Source organism: Aythya ferina (assembly GCF_964211825.1).
Source record: "Aythya ferina genome assembly, chromosome: 2".
Classification (NCBI taxonomy): domain Eukaryota; kingdom Metazoa; phylum Chordata; class Aves; order Anseriformes; family Anatidae; genus Aythya; species Aythya ferina.
The window spans coordinates 25,657,503-25,677,311 of record NC_140297.1 but is presented as its reverse complement, the minus strand read 5'-3'; the positions used below and the strand labels follow the sequence as shown (position 1 = coordinate 25,677,311).

The 19,809-nt window shown below is 47.2% G+C and overlaps 3 protein-coding genes across 4 annotated transcripts in view; 1 reads left to right on the top strand and 2 right to left on the bottom strand.

Annotated features, from left to right (window-relative positions):
- LOC311431002 (putative acyl-CoA dehydrogenase 6) overlaps positions 1-5,517 on the bottom strand; it is a 92,335-nt gene extending 86,818 nt beyond the window's left edge. Inside the window, exon 1 of the mRNA XM_084508057.1 lies at positions 5,358-5,517. Within this exon, the coding sequence (XP_084364183.1) occupies positions 5,358-5,489 (132 nt within the window). The 5' untranslated portion in view covers positions 5,490-5,517. The remainder of the gene's footprint in view (positions 1-5,357) is intronic.
- Positions 5,518-5,728: 211 nt separating this feature from the next.
- Positions 5,729-8,619, bottom strand: LOC311431005 (guanine nucleotide-binding protein G(I)/G(S)/G(O) subunit gamma-11). The gene is made up of 3 exons (XM_084508069.1): positions 8,463-8,619; positions 8,197-8,300; positions 5,729-5,967 (listed from the first exon to the last, which is right to left on the bottom strand). Exons 2-3 carry the CDS (start codon positions 8,290-8,292, stop codon positions 5,842-5,844), a joined length of 222 nt encoding a protein of 73 aa, XP_084364195.1. The 5' UTR covers positions 8,293-8,300; positions 8,463-8,619; the 3' UTR covers positions 5,729-5,841.
- A 2,983-nt stretch (positions 8,620-11,602) lies between these two features.
- On the top strand, positions 11,603-17,037 carry TFPI2 (tissue factor pathway inhibitor 2). Of its 2 annotated transcripts, none has more exons than XM_084509703.1 (5): positions 11,603-11,869; positions 11,962-12,141; positions 12,556-12,735; positions 13,969-14,142; positions 15,937-17,037. In XM_084509703.1, the coding sequence occupies exons 1-5, from the start codon at positions 11,788-11,790 to the stop codon at positions 16,035-16,037; spliced, it is 717 nt and encodes a 238-aa protein (XP_084365829.1). In that variant the 5' UTR covers positions 11,603-11,787; the 3' UTR covers positions 16,038-17,037. The 2 variants fall into 2 exon arrangements, with proteins under 2 accessions (XP_084365829.1, XP_084365828.1); XM_084509702.1 differs by having other exon boundaries at positions 15,934-17,037.
- Positions 17,038-19,809: the final 2,772 nt, after the last annotated feature.

Sequence of the window (19,809 nt, the reverse complement as noted above, 5' to 3'; positions counted from 1 at the left end):
CTCACAGATTAAAACAGCTGACACCACTGAAGGACTGCTAGTTCTTAAAACTGATTCATCAACAAGAGATTTGGACTGTCGTCTCAACCACAAGAAGCTTACACGGAATCTACTTACCACATTGCTCCAGCATCATGGGAAACATTTTTACTCAGCATGTGCCTGTTCCATCTACTTTCCATTTATCGTTTTCTTTGTGGCTGGGATAAAGCTAAATTGAAATAAAACATTCCACATTTCTCTCCATATGAGGTGATCTACAGCTTACCCTTGTGAAGTCTGGTTTCTTCTCAAGAATAAGGGAGATGTTCCTAATTTCCACTTCTGTCTTTGAAAATTCAATCATGACGTACATCCTCGTTCTTATCCCACTGCAAACTTCTACCAGCAACACTTGTGACCTCACCAGATCTGCCTGAGGAGAAGCTCCCCTCTCAAACACAGTAGCAGTGCTCCAATCCAGCCTCCTGCCCACAGCCAGTTTTGGAGATGCTGGCAGAGGAGGAAGAGGACTCCTGACAAAATCCTGCTGGTTCTGGAGTGTGACGGAGGCCAAGGACCAGCAGGTGTGGTCACAGGCACATCAAGTCACCTCTCCTCCCACACTCCAGCCTTTCAGTCCTTTAGCTTTCATTAAGCTCATGCTCCCCAGGTTCTCAGGACCCGACACCAACAAGCACAGCTTCAAGTTGAACAGTTTGGCTTCCCCATTGATCCCTTCTCCTCAAAGCCCAGCACAACTGTCTGCACCTTGCCGTATCAAATGTTTCTGGCACTTTCAGGAATACAGCTTGCCACCCATACTAGTTTGCCCAACCTCAAGTTTACAGGGCATATTTTGAAGCCTGCAGTACATAAAGTGGCAGACTGCAGATAAAATGGTATTTCTGGAAGTACCTAAAATCATTAAGCTTGTCCTGACTTACTCTTACAGAGAAACTAAGTCTCTATTTTTTTATGAGAAGTTGGAAATTAAACATTGAAACCCATTTGAGGAAACACAAACCTCAGGTGATGGCATCACCAAGTGACCCAGGATCTTTTGTTCTTAAAGTAGGTTGGTAATACAACAATTCTTGACTAGATGCACAAGCCTGGCTGTAGGACAGAAAATAATTTTAAGCAGCACACCAAGTATCTTGGAAGTGTCCTTGCATAATCCATCAGTGCTCACCTATCAAACTTGATCTTCAGGGACTGGAGCCAGAGGTCGGTTTTCATGCTCCCTTACAGCCTTAACAGGAAAAAAAAAATCTGCCAGAAAGTCAAAGTCCAGAACAACGCAAGCTGAAAGAACAGCTATCAGAGCACTAGGACACCTGGCTGGGAGCTGCTATGTTCATCAGTGTGCCCACTGGCCAGGGGGAGAGATTTAATCACACATTTCCATACAAATGGGACCCAAAATGATTTAAACAAGGTTACATTTTCTGAACCGTCATGGCATAACCTATGTAAAACACAGACATTTGCTCAGTCATAAACTGCTTATTTGGGCAGGGTTTTAGTTGTCTGAAGTGCATACCTGCATTGCCTACTCCATTCTGGTGTGACAACAACACAGGAAAATAGCAGCTGGAGTTGAACCACAAAAATATCCCTCAGGCACAGTTCTCCTGCTAGAAGATGCTCACTGAGGACTAAGGATATGCAGTGGAAACTTGTTCTCACATGAATAATGTTGAGGGGGGCAATGCAACTGCAGTCTCACATGCACGCACTGCTCTGGCACTGTGCAACAAGTAAACATGCTGCTTATTATACTGCCTTTACTGCATTTTTGCTACACAGCAAAGTAGTTGTGTATTAAATGACATTCTTCTGGTGATCGGAAAAAGCTTTCTTCAGGATCTGCTCGACTGTGCTGAAGCTCATGTTTTCCTTCTCTTATTCTCCCAAACTCTGATTTAAAAGCAACTCTTTGGCATGGCACTCCTGAATGTGTCGGTGGTACCTCTTATCGCACTGGTATATCCCAGCTGCCCCTTCCGATAACGACAAAAATCAATTACGAAAATTTCCTCTCTGTTAAATTTCAGCCAGAAATTCTTGGCAGGAGCGAGTGGCATTTCTGTATTTATTCATACCAGCAAGGGATCTATCCCCAAAATGTTTACAACATGTTTCTGTCAGGCACAAGATGACACAGGCTACTGCAAATACCCCAGAACTGGGGGCACCATGTTGTTTGCCTTGGATAGAAGGGCACTCAGTGCAAAAGCTGTGAGGCTTACAAATGTCACATTATTAACTGTCTCCTTGCCTAAACTTCTACCTCAAATGCATGATAAATAGTGTTTTAAAATTAGAGGTCCCAGTCAGGTATTTTGCGGCTTCTTTTGTGTCCTCCCTCTCTCCTTTTCTCTCTCTCAACTTAGTGAGAAAGTAATTTTAAGTGATTTATTTGTAATACCAGCAGCCAACTACTTGGCTGTTCTGTTGCTGTATTTTTGTGATTTGCTATAAAAGATGAACAAGCCAACTCTATCCAATACCTTTCACTATTTTGTAGAATGTCAGAAATAGACATATAATTTTACAAAAATTACAAAGTTTACAGCATTTTTACTAGAAAGTTAGAGTGAAAATCAATATCTAATTCAGCTTTTGCATGCTCTAATATGAAGAGGCTTTAATTCCTGTAAAAATATCTATTGTAATGGAGAGAAACTCTTGACACTGTTAATAACTTGGGCCAGACACACAATCCAAGTGTGGCAAATAAGGCCAGTGGTGTCCTTTGGTGAAGTCTCACTTTCACATGAATCCCTCTTATCCTACAGAGATGTAACACAGCGTAAATAGACCAAGCCAGCACCAGATGCAAAATGAAATCTCATTTATATTAGATGCATTTGAAGTATATGCCAATCCTTTTCAAACCTATTTCCCAAAGCTTCTTACTACTAATGCCAGAGGAAAACAAAAATGGATATGTGCATGCACATATCATATACATATATGCACAGTTATGCATACACCTAAAATAGCTTAAACCTTTTTACTTCAAGCCAGTTACACTATAATTACTGCACTAAACTGTAGGATACCAGTGCATTGTAAGCATTGTTCAACAAGGTAAGGAAAAGTTACGTTTTCAATTTCCAAGAGGAAGGGTGGTGACCTATAAAGTAGTAAAGGAAACCACTCACAAGGTTATTTCAATACCCTTGCTAAAAACAGCTCCCTGGAATTACAGGAGTCTCTTCCTCATCCTGCTCAGAACAATTGGAAAAGTACAGATCATTTAAAATACATTAATTCAACAGATTAAAAAATAAAATAAAATAAATTGAGACAAAAAAATAACAGTTTTCACTAATGGAATTGCACTGCTCATTTCTTTAATTTCTCAGGTAGTTGCATCTGGATTTGTCTAGTGGAAAGAGTGGCCCAAATTAAATAACCATTAAATTTAAAATGCGTTACAGATCCTGAGTGGTCATCCTCTCCCAAAGACTTTACTTTTCAGTTTATCTTAAATTCACTGGGGACAGGTTTAACTTAAGCCAAAATAAACACCGATTGCTAGAAGCTTTGGGGTAAACAACATCAGACTGGATTTGACATAAACTAGCGTGTGTTTTTTTTTCCCTATATGATCAGACAAAAACTAAAATAAGGGTTATATAACCACTTTGTAAAATACATGACAAGGATGAAACAGGTTTTGTGGTGCTTAGTGTAATTTTTTTTCCAATACATTCATCACGGGCACGCATGCAGCAATCCTTCCCTGCCAAAACAGGACTTCCAAACCCCCCGGATCCATACGACTGCCTTCACTAAAGCCTTGGCCTCATTCTATTTTGGAATGCCACGGATCTGAGATAAGGCAAAGTGCAACGATGAGCAGTATTTGCTGTCCTCCCTGCACGTGCAGGAAGACTGCTGCAAAAGAAGAGCTACAGCTGAGTGACACAGGGCAGAGGAAGGCAGGTGACTGCTGACAGACAGACAGACAGATGGCCTCAGCACAAGCCTGACACTGCAGTATTTGCAACACAATCCTGTACTTGGCATCCAGGTGAGAGAAGAGGATTCACTTGCAGCATTTTTACCGATCCTTTCTCTGCCAGCTTATTCCTGCTTTGAACCAGGTCCAGGAATTTAGATTAATGAAACTAATTTGTTAGGAAGCGGACTGGTTGTGCACCAGGTTTCTTTGTATTATACAGAAAATGAACACACAACTGCAAAAGTTCAAGGCCAAGAGGCCTACTTTTAGTCATAGAAAGCTTTATGAATTAAATGGCCTTTGCAATATCCTGTTTCGACACTGGAAGTATGAAAGTCAGTTCAAAAAAAAAGAGAAATCTGAAGTTAAGAATTGCATGGATCAGAAGTAGCCGCACTATCTTTTCTCCACAGTGCACTGGGAAAGAGGAGAAAGTTGAAAAAGGATGAATTTATCCTGAGTGTAAGATTCTTCATGTCATTTTTAAAAGCTTCCATCAAATGCATAACAGCACAGCTCCCAAGTCACAGGGAGCTAACATCAGGCAATCCATGGTGCCCTGTTTTTAAAAAGCTACGCTGCAGGACCCGGCAGGAGCTGAAAGTTTATCTCCAGGGACATCAGGGACAACCCCTTACACTTCATCACGCCCACCTCTGAGTGCACATCAGGCTTGCTTGTGTATGGCTGCCGTTAGGATAATGCTGCTTACTCCTTGTGCTCGGTACTGAACTTCAGCACTTCACTCACTATAGTCCACAGGGAGGTTTCTCACATACATGCAGCTCATCCCATCCCATCCTGTCTCATCCCATCCCATGCCATCTGACTTCCACCTGGCAGGCGCCCCCAGCGTGCCCCAACGCAGGACTTTCTACCAACTGAATGAATGAATGAATAAATAAATGCACCTAATTATCTAACTTTGACTGGCATGTTTCATTATACTTCAGCCTTCCTGCAGGTGCCAGTGACCTCACTGTTGGGCACAGAGTTCACCAGTTTCACCACCACTTGCAGAGCGGCATTTGGCGTTCAACTCGCACTCCCCCTTACCCGATGTGCCTCCTTTCCCCTCGATCCATGTCTCAGTCCCACAACAAAACTAACTTTCACTCCCCTTAGCACCCTTCTAAAAACACCGCCCTGGCGCTCGGAATTCCCAAACACAGCAGCGGGGGCACGGAGCCCCCATGTCCCGTCCCGGGCTGCTGCTCCGTGCCCCGGTCGCCCTTCCCTTCCCTTCTCCCTTCCCTCCTCCCTTCCCCCCGTCCCTCCGGCGGGCGGCAGCCGAGCCCTCGGCCGCTCAGCCGGGGAAGCCTCCGCCCGCCCCGGGGAAGGGGGAAGCTCTGTCCGGAGGTGGCCTCGGCCCCTGCCGTCCCCCCGCCGCCCCCGGTACCTTCCTGAGGGCCGCCCGCAAGGCGCCATGCTGCGGCTTGTCGGGGCCGTGCCCGCGGTGCCGCCGCCCGCAGCCGCCGCCGCTGAGGGCCGAGCCCCGCAGCGCCCAGCGCCCGCAGCCCCGCAGCGCCATGGCCGCCGCCTGCCCCGCTCCGCCCCGCCGGGGCCTGGTCTGGGGGCCCTGCACCGCCCCGGCACGGCTTGGCAGGGCCCGGCACGGCTCGGCTCGGCTCCCAGCAGGTTCCCCTGCCCGGCCGAGGCAGGCCGTCGAGGGGCAGGGAGGTTTTTTGAGTGCCAACCAGAGTGCCCCCCCTAAACAGGTGGTGAAAGCGAAGGGACCCGGCCGTGCGGAGGGAGCGAGGCGGGATAGGCTGCTTTGGGATTTATTTATTTTTTGTACGAAAAAGGAAAAAAAAAATAAAGGAGAAGATGATCTGCTCCTGAGTGTGTAGGACAAGGAGCGGCGGAGCTGGGGACCGGCAGCCTCAGGCGATGACACAGCCTCCCTTCTCCTTGAAGGGGTTCTTGTCCTCCGGGACGCCCTTCACCAGCGGGTCCTCACCCGACCTCTCCTCGATGTAGTTCTTGATCTCCTCGGAGCACTTGGACACCTGGAGAGGGAACAAACACATGGCAGTGCTACGGCCAGAGCTGGCGGGGCGCATCTCAGCCGCGCCGCGGTGAATTCGCATCTTTCCCTGTTCACCTGCCCACTGAACTGTCTGATAGCCAATGTGTTCAGGAACAGCAAAATCTCAGATCCACAACGTGGTGGGATCTGTTTTCCAAGCATACGTAACTTTACATGCTTTTCCCAAATCAAACATCCCACAAAGATTTTTCGGTGGCAACACAAGCCCCCACCCTGCAGCTCTACAGGAGCAACCACACATCTTAAATCATGGTCAAGAACTAACTAGGAAAGCATGTACTTACAGGTGACCTGGGGTTAATTGAAACAGCGGTTCATAAAATACCCTACCACGTTAAGAAAGGGCATAACACACGTGACAGCTTGCATGCCATTCACAGCAAGGCAGCACCCAGTGGGGCAGGCCTGCACAGACGCCTGCCCGTGAAGAAGGAACGGGTTTATTTTTGCTCTCTGAAGGCAGTGCATGCAGCAGGTGCAGCCACAGCGGGTGTGGAGCCTGAGGGCACGCAAGCAAGTCCCACCAGCTCCAGAGGATCCCTGACCAAAAGCTCCTGTTGTTTCCCTTCCCTGTGGCAGCAGAAACTGTCCTCAGGTGCCTGAAAATGGGACACTTCTAAGGACACACTCCCAGCTGTGCCCTGCTTCTGCCCACAATCCCTGTGCAGACAGCAGTCAGTCAGCACTTAATTTAATTAGAATTCATTAAATTCTAATTTAAGGCCCGTTTGTCGCCTTCCTTGTAAATTGTATATTACTGCAAAGGCAAAATGATGGCAAGAGAAACAGTGAATTTACTTGCAGTATCACTGGCTCTAAGCCATCAGAAATAACTCACGGTTAATTCCACACCAAACCGTGCATGGAATAAGACCTAACTATCTCTAGCTGTCTTAGGGCAGAGAAGAATGTGGACCTGCAAATCCCATTACACTTGTGCCTTGCTCTGCCGTGCCTTGCAAACCCATTCCTTCGAGTCGGGGCACCTTACGCCATGGCGTAGCTGTAAAGGTAGAGGAAGGGGTCAAGAAGAATTTTGGTAAACATCTGTACTTTTGGCAACCGTGGGTTCTGCACTTCCATGTCCCTGTAACACCTGTAATGGAGCTACCAGGAGACTGAGACAACTACAACACAAATTCTCATGGTGAAACTTTGTATAGCGCATTGGTAAAATTGAGGACATTGCCTGTGCTTTACCACAGATGGTTTGAAAATGCCTATTTCCCTAAAGTCTTTTGGGTTATTTGGAATATTTAGATAGGGTTTTACATTTTTGTTATGAAAATCGTAATCTATACATCCATTTCAGTTGCTTGGGAACTCTCTGAGGGATAATCTAGGTGTCTGTAGTACTTGCACGTGTGGCCCTCAGCACTGCTGGAGCTGGCGCCCATACCACACCTAACGCGTACGCCCACTGATAGCTAACTGGCACCTAAAACGTATTTGTGGCTTTCTTGTTTTCTGGGTTAAGTACCTAGAGCTAATTCGCATGAATAATTCCACTGATCCCCTAACATAAATGTGCTTTAGCCCTAAATAGAAGTGTTTACTTTGATGAGTTTGCTTCTGCTGGAATGCAAAATAATAAGAAAAAAAAAAGTTTTATCATGGACCGAGATCAGTTCTGCTCTTCCACGTATAGAAACTGTGCAGAAATACAGCAATAACAACCAAGATCACTGGAAAACCACTTCACCCATGCGAAGAAGCGTCGATGACGGAGAAGAGCGCGGTGTTTTCTGCCAGGCACGGCCCTGCAGCAGCACCCCTCTGCCCTCTGCCCCTCGCTCGGGCAGGGCGAGGACGGGCTCAGCTTCTCCCTCTCCCCCCACACTGCTGGGGGCCGTGCCGGGCCGTGCCGTGCCTCACCCAAGGCCACGGGAACGGCGGGTGCCGGTCCCTCGGGGCCTCCCCCTCTCCCCGCAGCCTCCCCCTGCGGACTGGGGGCGGCGGGAGCCCGGTGCCAGCCTCACGTCGGGGCGGCGGCCGCCTCCCGACGGCCGGGGGTCCCTGAGGGCGACACGGGGGCAGAGCGGCCCCCAGCGCCCCTGCCCCTCGCAGGACCGGGCTGTCCCGCTCCGCCCCGCCCGGCTTCGCCCGATCCTGCCCCGGGCACCGCTCCCGTGGGGTGCCGGGCTCCTCGTCCCCCCGGTCCCGGGGCGCCCCGCGGCCGCTGCCTCACCGGCTGCCTCTCCAGCTTGACTTCTTTCCGCAGCTGCTCCACTTCCATTTTCAGTTTGTCCTTCTCGCTCAGGTCCTCGATGTTGATGGCCGGCATGGTTTACGCTGCCGAAGCCCGGAGGGAGGCAAAGAGGGAGGACAAAAGGTTACCGCTGGGCAGCGAGGCCGGCCGGGGCCGGAGCCCCCGGGCGGGCTGCGGGGCGGCGAGGCTGTGGGGCGGCGGGGCTATGGGGCGGCCGCCCCCGGCCCGCCCCCGGGCTCACTCACAGGGTGCCGCCGGGCTGTCCCGGCCCGTCCCGCTGCTCCGCGGCCGCCGCTTCCTCCCCGAGCCGCTCCTCGCACCCCTTCCCCGAGCCGCTCCGGCCTTTAAACCGCCGGGCTAATCCCCCTATAACCGGATTAGGGCCAGCCGTCCGGCCCGGCCCCGCTCCCGGGGCGCCGGGGCGTTCACACCGGGGCTGCGTGCACAGGGAGGGCTCCGGGAAGGGTGTCCCCCCCCGGCCGGGGGCTCATGCGGCTGGATGCCCAGTCCCAGCGCTGAGCTGCCTTCCCTCCGCTCCTGCCGTCCCGCAGGGTGATGCCGCCCGCATCCCTGGGCTCCTGCATCTCCTGGTCCGGGAGGTGAGGCAGCAGCAGGTGTTTAGCTCGGGTGCATTCCCCACTATTCGCGCATTAAAACTGAAAGTGGAGGGGACTAAAAGGCTGAGAAGGGAAGGAACCGCTCTCGGGTCAAGTGTCCAGGCTGGTAGGTTTGTCTGCAAGGCAGGGCTGCAGTGAGAGGGCTGCCATGCCTGGCCTGCACTGCATATTTCAGGTCGTGCAGCTGTGATGGATGCTGAGGACTGGGGATGCTCTGTGTGAGAACTGATGGGTTCAGAAAGCACAAAACACCCCAAAAGGGCTGGTCCTTCCACCCTGTTTGTACAGGACCTGGCAACTCGGATCCTAGCAGCCTCTTTCCTATGAAACCAGCAGAGGCTGAATCCACACAGCCACAGCCCTTCACACTGAACAAAGCTGCAGGCCTGGATGCAGCCCTTAAAATGGGCCTGTATGAATCCTTCTGGGTTTGGGGCACTACAAGACCCCTGCAGGTAGTTCTTCCTCTTTCTTTCCACCTCTGACTATAGCCATAGAGACGCTCCTTTGTCCTCTCCCCACCCACCAGGGGTAAGCAGCTGCCAGCAGTGCAACATTTACCTCCTCCTCCTCCATTGCTGCTCCTATAGTGCTCCTGGGGTTTGTATCTGTTTTATTTTATCCAGTCTATTAAATCAGCTCCTCTGCCCATCCATCCCTCTGGCTGTTATCTCCAGCTGCTGGTATGCAACTTCCACACCCCTACAGCCTGCACTGGCAGCTGCATCCCCGAAGCCCACCAGCTGCTGGTCCTCGTGCAAGCCAAAACAGCTGGAAGGAGCAGGCTGGCCTTACACAGCACAGCCTTTGCCCACGCTGTGGGGTGGCTGTACAGGGTGGTGGGCTGCGGGGGGCTGAGGGGAACAGGGGCTGTCACTGGGAACAGTTGCAGCTTGGCATCAATAACCCTGTGGTGGAAAGACTACAGCGAGCTGTCTGCTGGCTCTGTCTACTAACTGCTAACTACAGTTAGTAAAGGGCTTTTTTGCCACTCGCTACATAAACTGTTTCTCTAGTTCATATATTTTTACAAATATTTTCCTAATCTAAAAGAACCTGATTGCTGCTACAGCAAAGGAGCAGCTGAGTAAATGCTACACTGTGCTGTGGTGTTGATGGATAGGTGGGTTTAGTTCAAACTTTGATTTGTGTGTGTGCATTCACTGAGGAAATGGAAAATGGTATTAGCATGACAGCATTCATTTTGCTGCTATTGTTTAAAGTGGTATTTTAATGGCTTCTTTTGAAATTCCAACAAAATCCGATGAAAGCCAAAGGACGTTAGTCTAGTCATATTAAAATCACTTGAGAGTTCCTAATATTAGAAAGATGCCCTTTTGAATTTCTCTGGAAATCGGAAACACGTACTTTGATTATTTATTTATTTAATTTCCTACTGGAGGCACCTAAGCTTTATTATAGTCACTGTGCATAATAAGCTTAACACACATACACACATACAAAAAAAAAAAAAAAAAAAAGAGGACATGTTATAACATATATATGTATGCTATATACATAAAATATGGCAGATGTGTCCCATGGTGATGCCTCCAAGCACACTAGAGTTTTGTTTGTTTGTTTGTTGTGCTTCTTTGTGTTTCTTTTTGTTTTTGAGCTAAAACAAGCACTTATCCTTTGGCAATTGGAGATTTTTGAGAAAAGGAATGTTTCTGAAAGAGTACTGAGAGAGGTGCCATTTATACCTTCCCCTTAGGTTTGGGGGGTTGAGTTTGCTCCTCTTTCTTGCCTTTATGGAAAATAAAACCTTGTCCAAAAACTAGGCAGTAATCCTGCATGATATAAGGAAAACACTGAGAGAAAGTGAATTCCTGAGATAAGCCAGGTGTGGTGAAGCCCTCCTCCTCACACTCCAAAGGACTGTGCCTTTGTCCCCGCAGGCCACAGATTTCGAGGGCCCCATATCGCAACCTTGGCCACGGCAGAGCCTGCCTGGAGGTCCAGCACTGTGGCTGTGCAGGGAGAGGAGAATAACAGGAGATCAGATTAGCTTCTCGCTATCCACGGAGAGCACGGTGACTAATTTGCAGGCACTCTTATCTCTGATACTGTATTAAATCTGGAGTAAGCACTAATTAATGTAATGGCTCTCATAGATTAGTGAAGGAACGCATGCTGCTCGCTGCTCACCCCTTCCTCTGCCACATCACTCTGGGTTGCCTGCTGGGGTTAAAAATCTTCAGATAACCCCAGCTGCGATATTTCCTGAAATCCAGCTCTCTCTGACCTACCCAGGGGTTTCACCCGCTTAGCACCGCAGGTTTTCCAGGACAGTGCCTCGTTTTTTGGGGGTCCACGAGTTAACGCAGTGTTAAAAGAGTGGCACCCGTGGGTGCTGTGTCCGGTGGCACCCCCGGGGTCCTGCCGCCCTCCACCGGGAGCCTCCACGGCCGGACTTTGGCTGCGAGCCCCGTCCCGGATTCCGTGATTAACAGGAAATCCTCTTCCCGCATCATCCCGTAACGTGCGGGGCAGGGCAGGGGGGGGAAATCGGGTCACAGCCGTGGACCCCGGCCAGCTCCCCACAGCCCCCCGACGGCGGCTGGAGCAGCCCGGGGACGGGTCCCCCCCCCGCTGCCCCCTTGCTCCCCACCCGAGCCTTCCCCGACGGCGGGTCGGGGGGCGTCCCTGGGCGCTGGGGCCGGGGCAGGGGCGCATCCCGCCGCGCCCGGTGACGGCCGGGTGATCGGGGCCCCGCTGCCCCGCTGAATCAGCCCTTCCCCTCCCACCACACGCGCAAGGAGGGAGGAGGCGGCCCGGGGAAGCCGTCTGGGCGCATATAAAGCGCTGCCGTCGGGCCGGGCAGCGCCGACCGCTCGGGGGACCCCGCCGCCCTGTGTCTGTCTGTCTCTGTCTGTCTGTCCGTCCCTCCGTCCGCCTGTCTCTCTCTGTGTCTGTCTGTCCGTCTCTCTCCGCCGCCCGCTGTCGCGACATGGCCGCCGGCCGCCGCCTCCCGCTGCCCGCGCTGCTGCTGCCGCTGGCCTGCGCCGCCCTGGCGCCTCGCAGCCTCACAGGTAGGGCTAGGAGCGGGCCCCGGGGGCGGCTGCCGAGGGGTCGGGGTCGCCTCCGAAGTGGCCTCAGCCCCGGGTGCTCGTGTCTCCCGCAGAGAAGCAGCGAGCCTGCCTGCTGCCCCCCGACGACGGCCCCTGCCGCGCCCTGGTGCCGCGCTGGTACTACGACAGGCACACGCAGAGCTGCCAGGAGTTCACCTACGGGGGCTGCCACGGCAACGCCAACAACTTCCTCACCCTCGACGACTGCGAGAAGAGCTGCTGGACCATCAAGAGTGAGTCCCGGGGACGGCCCGACGGCACCCCGGGGGGCGGCGGGGGGCTCCGGGGCAGCGCCGGGGTGGTCGGGGGCCGGAGGGAGCGGAGCCTTCCTCCCCACACATCCTCCCCTCCCGAGCCGAGGGGCTGCTGCTGCTGCTGAGGGGCTGGAGGGAGTTGTGTCAGAGGAGGCACGAGGGATTTGCATATTATTATTTTTTAATATAATTTGGTTTTATAACTAGCCACTGATGAACGCGGCCGATTCCTCCTGCAAAGCTGGTCCCGCTTTATTAAAGTCTGAGGTTTGGGGACTTGCCCACAACCAGGATAGCAGCGTCTCATCTCGTGTCAACCTTCACCCACGGCTGCTCGGGATGGGGAGTGCAAAGGGTCGGCTTTCACTGAAGGTGAAACTGTTTTCGTTGCAGAAGTGCCCAAATGGTGCCGGATGGAGGCTGACGGAGGACCTTGCAGAGGTCATATAAAAAGATACGCCTTTAACTTGAGCTCGATGAGGTGTGAGGAGTTCATCTATGGTGGCTGTTACGGGAACGACAACAACTTCAAAGATTTGCAGTCATGTGTGGACCACTGTCTGCCAGAGAAAAGTAATGGTTGTTCCAAGTTTTTAATAAACTAGATGCTTTGAAAGCGATACGAAGATGATACTTTATTTGGTATTTTCCTCTGGATACCCGTACAGCAGTATTTTTGAAGACTTCTGGGAAACAGATGCTTATAATTTTCTGCAGGCTTTTGTGTGTCACTGGTCTCGGCTGCCTGCTACTGAGAGAACAAAAATGCTGTGTTAGTTTAGTCTTGTGACCTTAAATTTGCCCACAGCAACACCCAGCGGGTCTCTTGCCTTCCAGAGAGCTGTGCCTGTGTAACCTGAAGGGCAGCAAGGTCGGAGATCAGTGTTGGGCAGGTGTCTGGGACACTGCGGCTGCCACGGGCAGGGAATTGATATCCCAGTGTAAGGGAGCAGTGCCTTTATATATTCAAGCCTGAGAGATGCTGTTAGGTGGCTTGCAATTTTTGGCACTTGCCAGCTCCAGAAGTTTTTTGCCTCGTCTGACCACCGTCTCTCTGTAATTAGCAGCAGGTGACTATAGGCAAGTGTTTTCCTAATCACCAGGTTAACATCTGGTCTATCTTTGACAGTATCTTTGAAGAAGAGAGAGCTACCAGAACGGATCAAAACTGTTGCTGCCTGTGCTTCATTAGTGCTTGATGAGAAAGTTATTTTTGGCTGGTGACAGATTGTCACCATTTTCTTAGGTGAATGATGACTTATTTTTAATTTCTGTGTTCAGCATCTAATAAATTGGTAAAAGGACTCCAGCAACAGAAGGAAGACTTTGCTGAGGCGTTATGAAACATAATTCTTGTGAGAAAGATGGTGTGTTTTTGTACTTTTTGCAGCAAGTGGGCAGGATTTGCTGGCAAAAGCATAGCAAGGGTAGACAAAATAGTGCCTATCTCATCTACAGAGGTAATTCCACTGGAATCGTTATTTTCCTGTATGTAGATGTGGAATCAGCCTGCTGTCTAGACTATGTGAACATCACAACTCTCCCATGTGTAGCACCGCATGTGGGGAAAGCTGATGAATTTCACTTGTGGATTAGTAAACCTATTTTCTGGGATGGTCTGGTGCTTTCTCAAACTCACAACTCACAGGAATAAGATGCAGTAAGTCTCTGAAGTCATTGGTAATGCTTGTGTCCCTTCAATGGGAGTAATAGGTGTTTAGCCAACAAATTCATTGTAGGGTAAATTTGAATATGCCAGTCATAAAAATACATAATTTTATTTATTTTTTTTTCCCCTTTTTCAAGCTGGTCCCTTGCTATGCTATAGCCCCAAGGATGAAGGATTGTGTTCTTCTTCTGTGCCTCGCTATTACTATGACACCAAGAGTAAATCATGTAAGGAGTTCAAATACACTGGCTGTGGTGGAAATAACAATAACTTTGTTACTGAAACAGATTGCTACAATGTCTGTGGAAAAGGTAAGATTGTTGTTATTATTATTATTTTGTATTTTATCAGATGAAAGCAGATAAACCAATCCAGATATCAGTAATAGGTGTACAGAGTGTTCTTTTAATCACCTTTTTTTTTTTTTTTTTTTTTTTTTTTTTTTTTTTTTTTATAAATCTATGCTTTTTGGAATTTGGAACTCAGTATTTTCAAAGGAAGGGAAAAGTGGGATGCAACACTAAATCATTCTGACAAGAAAAGTGTCATGTGAGGTTGTTACACCATTGTTGAATGAAATATGGAGAAAGGCACTCAAATAGACTAATTAATTTACTAGAGCACACAAGGAACCAGTCTTTAAACTGGTCAGTACCAGTGAGAAAACTAATTAAGGTCTCACTTTCTTCTGGATATTTTAAAGTAGGATTAAAGTGAGATGTGAAATCAATTTCCTTTTTTTTTTTTTTTAATTCCTTAGCATTTTCATCAGTTCCCATCCTCTCTTGATTCCCTGCTGCCTGTTCCCATTTCCCATTCCCATTACTAAAGATTTCTGCTTCATCGCTTTTGCTGAATCAACTGTTCCTGTGGCTGTGGGGGGAAGGGTTGGGAAAGATGATTGATTTTTTTTTTTTTTTTTTTTCATAATGGTTTTATTCAGATCAGCTACTGGTTGTGCTTATAAGTCAAAACAGTTGTGCTTTTACCTGCAGTAATATGTTCATACCAGCTATTACAAGTCTTAATACACTAGTTTAATTAATTTGATATGTAAATCAACAACAGAGAGAAAAGCATAATTATATGTTGCTTCCCAGAGCAGTCAAGAAGCAGACAGAGTGCAACATTAAAAAAATTATATAAGTGGGGAAAAAAATAAGGCTGTATCTAGCACATATCTAGCCTTAGAAAAAAAAAATAAAACACCAAACCCAGCTCTTTTTTAAAGATGATATATTTACAGTGTCCAAGTATTGCCGTATTTAAGGTGTGTAGAAGGCTTAAGTCAGGAGAATATTCTCTGGTTTGGGCTTTGAACTCCATGGGTGTTGAAGCTGGTGGCCAAGGAGCTCCAGCAGGGCAGGGGTTTTACCCTGAGAACAGTCCTCAGAACTGAAAAGACTGCCTGCCAGTTACTCATGGCAGTAGTATTTCTGTGGTTGACAAGTCTGAGTGTGTCTCTGCCATTCTGGCGTTACAAGGCAGGCTTTAATAGCGTGCTAGGTCTATCAGAGATGCCAGCGATTACCTAATTTGCACCTATTACTACCTGGGGAATGGCAGGGCCAGGCTCCAGCTTAAGCGTGCAAAGAGAGAGGAGGCAGGAAACTGCCTCTTCAGCATCCTGCACACACCCAGCCAGGTCTGCTCTGGGGGTTCTCCCTCGCTCCCTCTCCTTATGGAGGAAAGACATTAAAAAAATACTATCCACCTCATTCCTGGTGCAACAGATTGCAAAGCCCAGAGGATCGGTTATAAGCTTTTTCACTAACTTGTGTATTTCAAAATTGAGGAAGGCGTGGTCACCCAAAGGTCATAGTTGAGGGCATAATTAGTACTAATTAATGCTGAGCTATACATATTAATTTTTATAGCTTGGGAGTGTACAGCAACATTAACCAAATCTTTCAGGCAACTTTATCCACTTCTCTGCCTCTCCTATAGTTCACAGTTTCTGACATGGCTGTTATTATCAGGTGAACAGGTTTAACAGCACAATACAAAAAAAAAAAATATATATATATATATATATCCAAACAATGAACAGTAGTAACAATTTTGTCACACTGCTTCACTAACTACTTTCTTTATTTTCTTAGCAGGGAGTCAGAAACCAGCCATGAAAAAGCCAACAGATGTATTCCGCAGAAAGATGATGAGAAAACTGATTAAAAAGCCTCAGATGCGTAACCTGAAGTCTTAAACCTAAATGTGCACTTGAATGTTTGAAACACTTTCTTGACTCCACTTTCCTCTTTTGTAACATAGTTTCCACACAGTTTTATACGTTGACATGTAGTTCTGTCTTTCAGAACTGCATTTTTTTCCAACTTACTTTTTATAAAGGACTGCATTTAATAGAAGCAGAATGAACCTAGGTTTGGTTCTTCTACTCTGTTGTATTCACAGTAATACTTTGGTAAAGCCACGTATTTAGATTTCCATGTTTTTATGGGGGAATGTTACTACTGCCTTGGGAGAATATTTCAGCAGTTACAAATTAATTAAGATTTGAAAAAATCGATTGTCTCTTAGTATAACTAAGGAGAATGCAAAGCTAAATCTCTGTAGTGGATTTTTTTGGCATATTCTGCATGCTAAAGAAAAGGATTTTTTCACAAGAGTATTCAGAGGCTCGTAGCCCTGCCATTTTACATACTTTGGCACTATCATTTCAGTAAACTACCCTTTGCAGTCACTTTGGTAGTCAAAGCTTTCAGGAGCTTTCATAACGGTGGAAGTATAAACTTTAAGTCTGGTTCATCCTATGAAAAAATTCTGACAAAGGCAATGAATAAGCTACTCGGTTATTAAAATGAAAAAGTAGCCATTGCTTTTCATGACATATGAAATTTCAACTATGTTGTGCTCCAGATCCTCTTAGGGAATAAATCAGCATATTTATATTGATTTTTTTTAAATGGAGCTACATTGCCTATGTTATGAGGGTCTTATTATTTGTGTTTATGTGGTGGCTGTTAAAACAGAAAAACAGAAGCTTCTGCAAATCTCACACAATCCCTATTTTGAGGCACTATTGCATTTATTTTGTTAGGTTATGCCTGTGGTGATATTATTGCACCTTCTTGTATGTTTTATATTTGAGCCATGTCTGAATTTTGATTAATTTCACCTACAGTGTTTTTCTAATATGAATACATAAGTATTGTTAATAAAATCTTTTTTTTTTTTTGGAAAAAGAAGAGCTTGTTCTGTTGCATAATTCTGTTAATTACTGTGAATTAGTTGCATACACCAATAAGTGTAATGGAACCTACTAATTACTAATTATGATTGGCAGAGTTTAGTTGTCTCTGAAATCATTTCCTTATGCTGAGGTTTTCATCTGAAGGAAGCCTGCAAGTTGCACTGATGTCATTGATCCGCAGCAGTTTTTATGGCTCGGTTGGCTGCATAAGGAGTCACTGTCAAAAGCGTGTCTAGCTGAGACAATTTGCTGCTGGGTGTCCTTTAAGGCGTTGTGCTACCTGAACAGCTTTTGTGAGGGTAGTGGGCTATTTGCCTGAAATTACATCAGCATTCAGTTAGAAAGTCTCAGTTGTGTGTTTATCCCCATTTCAGTGAGGGAACATGCTGGCAAAATTAGTCAAGATTTGGTTTTCTCGATGATTTTTCTCTCCACCCTGGACTTGTGATGGAAGCAGTTTGCTGTAGTGCTCCTATCCCTCTGTTTCTGGTTCTTGACCTCAGAAGCAAACCCCACCTTATTTCAATGAATCCCTCAGCTTAACCCTGTCCTGTGACTCAGCTCTGAGCAGAGGCAATGCCAGGGGAATGCTGGCCTAACACCGTCAGGATTTTGACTAGGGCTAGGGCTGCTTGCTGAGCCCCAGGAGACTGTTTTGGCTTTGGTGCTGATTAAACCTCCCTGGGGAACACAAGGCCTGCCACCTGCAGATGCTGCCCCTGTTCCTTCCCTTGGGCTGTGAATTTCAGCAGTGCTGATTAGAGCAGCAACCCAGAGTGTCCCTCTGAATATTTTTAGATGCCTGGCACTGTCATTTGGGAGACACTGGCTGCATTTATTGCAGGTTGTGGACTGGATTAGAAGCAGAAGCCCTTTTCAGGAGTTGCAGTTCTGTTATAAACTTTTTAGCTGAAGAGGATGATTGTCCTTTAACAGCATGACTCTGGAATACGTGTTTAAGAAATGGAGTAATCCTCTTTATCACTTGGAAATATCTTAAGGTCAGATGCAAAAATGGACCTGGGATATAAAGAAGTTGTTGAGGAAAACGTGGTAACTGAAGCCCCCAAGTTGAGAACTGCTCCATCTCACCTTACTTCTTGATCTCGGTGCTTGGTCACATACAACATGTCCTGGACAAGGTGACACCCAGGTAGTGTCTCGTCCTGGCAGGGATCCAAGAGGCTGATATTTTTCTGCTCATGGCCAAATAAAGGGCTCAGCAAGAGCTGACTTGACAGGCTGGGCTCCTTTCCCATGGCAGCAGAGCCTGCTACGGTCTTCTGTAGAGCAGCTGCTGCACATGCTCTTTGTTTTCTTGCATAAAAACATAATTCAAAGTCCAATGCCCTATTAGGATACTCAGTGACATATCAGAAGCTTGGGTTTGAATCCCTTATCCAACCAGTATCAGACAGAAATTTAACCTAAAACCTAAAGTTTTATTCTTGCAGGGTTTCCTGATGGGCAGGCTGTAGAGCATTCTGGAGGACTTGGGGAGAAGACCAGGGCAGAGGCCATGGAAGCTCCTTTCAGTCTCCTAGGGACGCTATTGCACCTTGTATAAATTGCATCTTCTTTTGAGATAACTGCCTTAATCTTTCTCTCTCTCTCTCTTTTTTTTTTTTTTTTTTTTTTTCTCCCAGCCACAGAGAATTTCAGCTGCCACTTTGCTGCTTTGCTTAATGTTCTTAGGTTACTCTGATATCCCGCCAGACTTCTGAGTCTGCTTTGACTAACCTAAAGAATTCTCTATTATCTATGGCCTTTTATGTGACTCATGACTTACTTCCTTTTTCAGCTTCCTGATGAAACAACAATAGCCCAAGGTTGGGTCAACTGTTAACATTTTGCCACGTTGAAAATTAATGCAGCCCAAACCATCCTGCAAATTAACTTTTATTATAGTAGCCAGTGTCCAGCAGCTACAGTGTGTCACAACGCAAATTTCTACTGCAGAGGAGGGAAGCAGTGATTACAATCAGTTGGGTTCATCTTGTCTTGCATAGGCAAACTTCCACTGAAACTCATGACTAGTGATTTGCATCATACCTGCCACTCAGCAGCAGCTGCTGAAATAAGCAGATTTGACTAAATGCCATGGCAAATAAGGTCACTGATCTTTAACTTTCCATTGTAACCCAGGATTCCAGTTCTTCTCTTAGTGATATCTTGTGAAGAACTATAGCAGAGACTATAAAAATGAAAATTTGCACCAATTCTTTATCCTTACCCTTTTGCAACACTCAGGGAAAGGCTTTGCAAAGTATTCCAGGAGGAGGAGAGTGCCTTCATCTTTGTATTTCACTGGAATTTCAAATGTCAAAAAGAGAAAAGAAAATAATCCATGTGGAAACACAATTCTTTTAATGGTAGGTTAAATAATGGCAAGGAAGATTTCACCAAGTCTCATTTTAACAGTGACTAGCCCTAATAAATGACCTTTTCACAATTACATGCTTCAGGAGCAAAATGACAATCAGTTTGGGTGGAATTCCTGGAGTCTCAATTCCAAGTGCCAGGAATGTTTCCATTTCTGTATTGGTTCTCATCAGCTGACGAGGTGGTGGAAAACATGTAATGTTTTAATGAACGACGACTCATTGGACACAATGGACCACAAAACAAACAAACAAAAAAAAACCAAAAACCCACAAAAACCAGTGAATTTGTGTCTCAGTCACAGGTGATAGACCTAAAAGTCAGCTATATGCTGAGGGCAACTCTTCATCATCTTGTACAACATAAATTTACTCCAGCTATGGCT

What these genes read in the sequence shown, in the direction of transcription:
- LOC311431005 (XM_084508069.1), bottom strand. Translation starts at nt 8,292, where the DNA reads ATGCCGGCCATCAACATCGAGGACCTGAGCGAGAAGGACAAACTGAAA. An exon ending in TCAAGCTGGAGAGGCAGCCG is followed by an intron (nt 5,968 to 8,196) that starts GTGAGGCAGCGG and finishes TTCCCTCTCCAG; the next exon opens with GTGTCCAAGTGCTCCGAGGA.
- TFPI2 (XM_084509702.1), top strand. Translation starts at nt 11,788, where the DNA reads ATGGCCGCCGGCCGCCGCCTCCCGCTGCCCGCGCTGCTGCTGCCGCTG. An exon ending in GGCGCCTCGCAGCCTCACAG is followed by an intron (nt 11,870 to 11,961) that starts GTAGGGCTAGGA and finishes TGTCTCCCGCAG; the next exon opens with AGAAGCAGCGAGCCTGCCTG. An exon ending in CCACTGTCTGCCAGAGAAAA is followed by an intron (nt 12,736 to 13,968) that starts GTAATGGTTGTT and finishes CCCTTTTTCAAG; the next exon opens with CTGGTCCCTTGCTATGCTAT.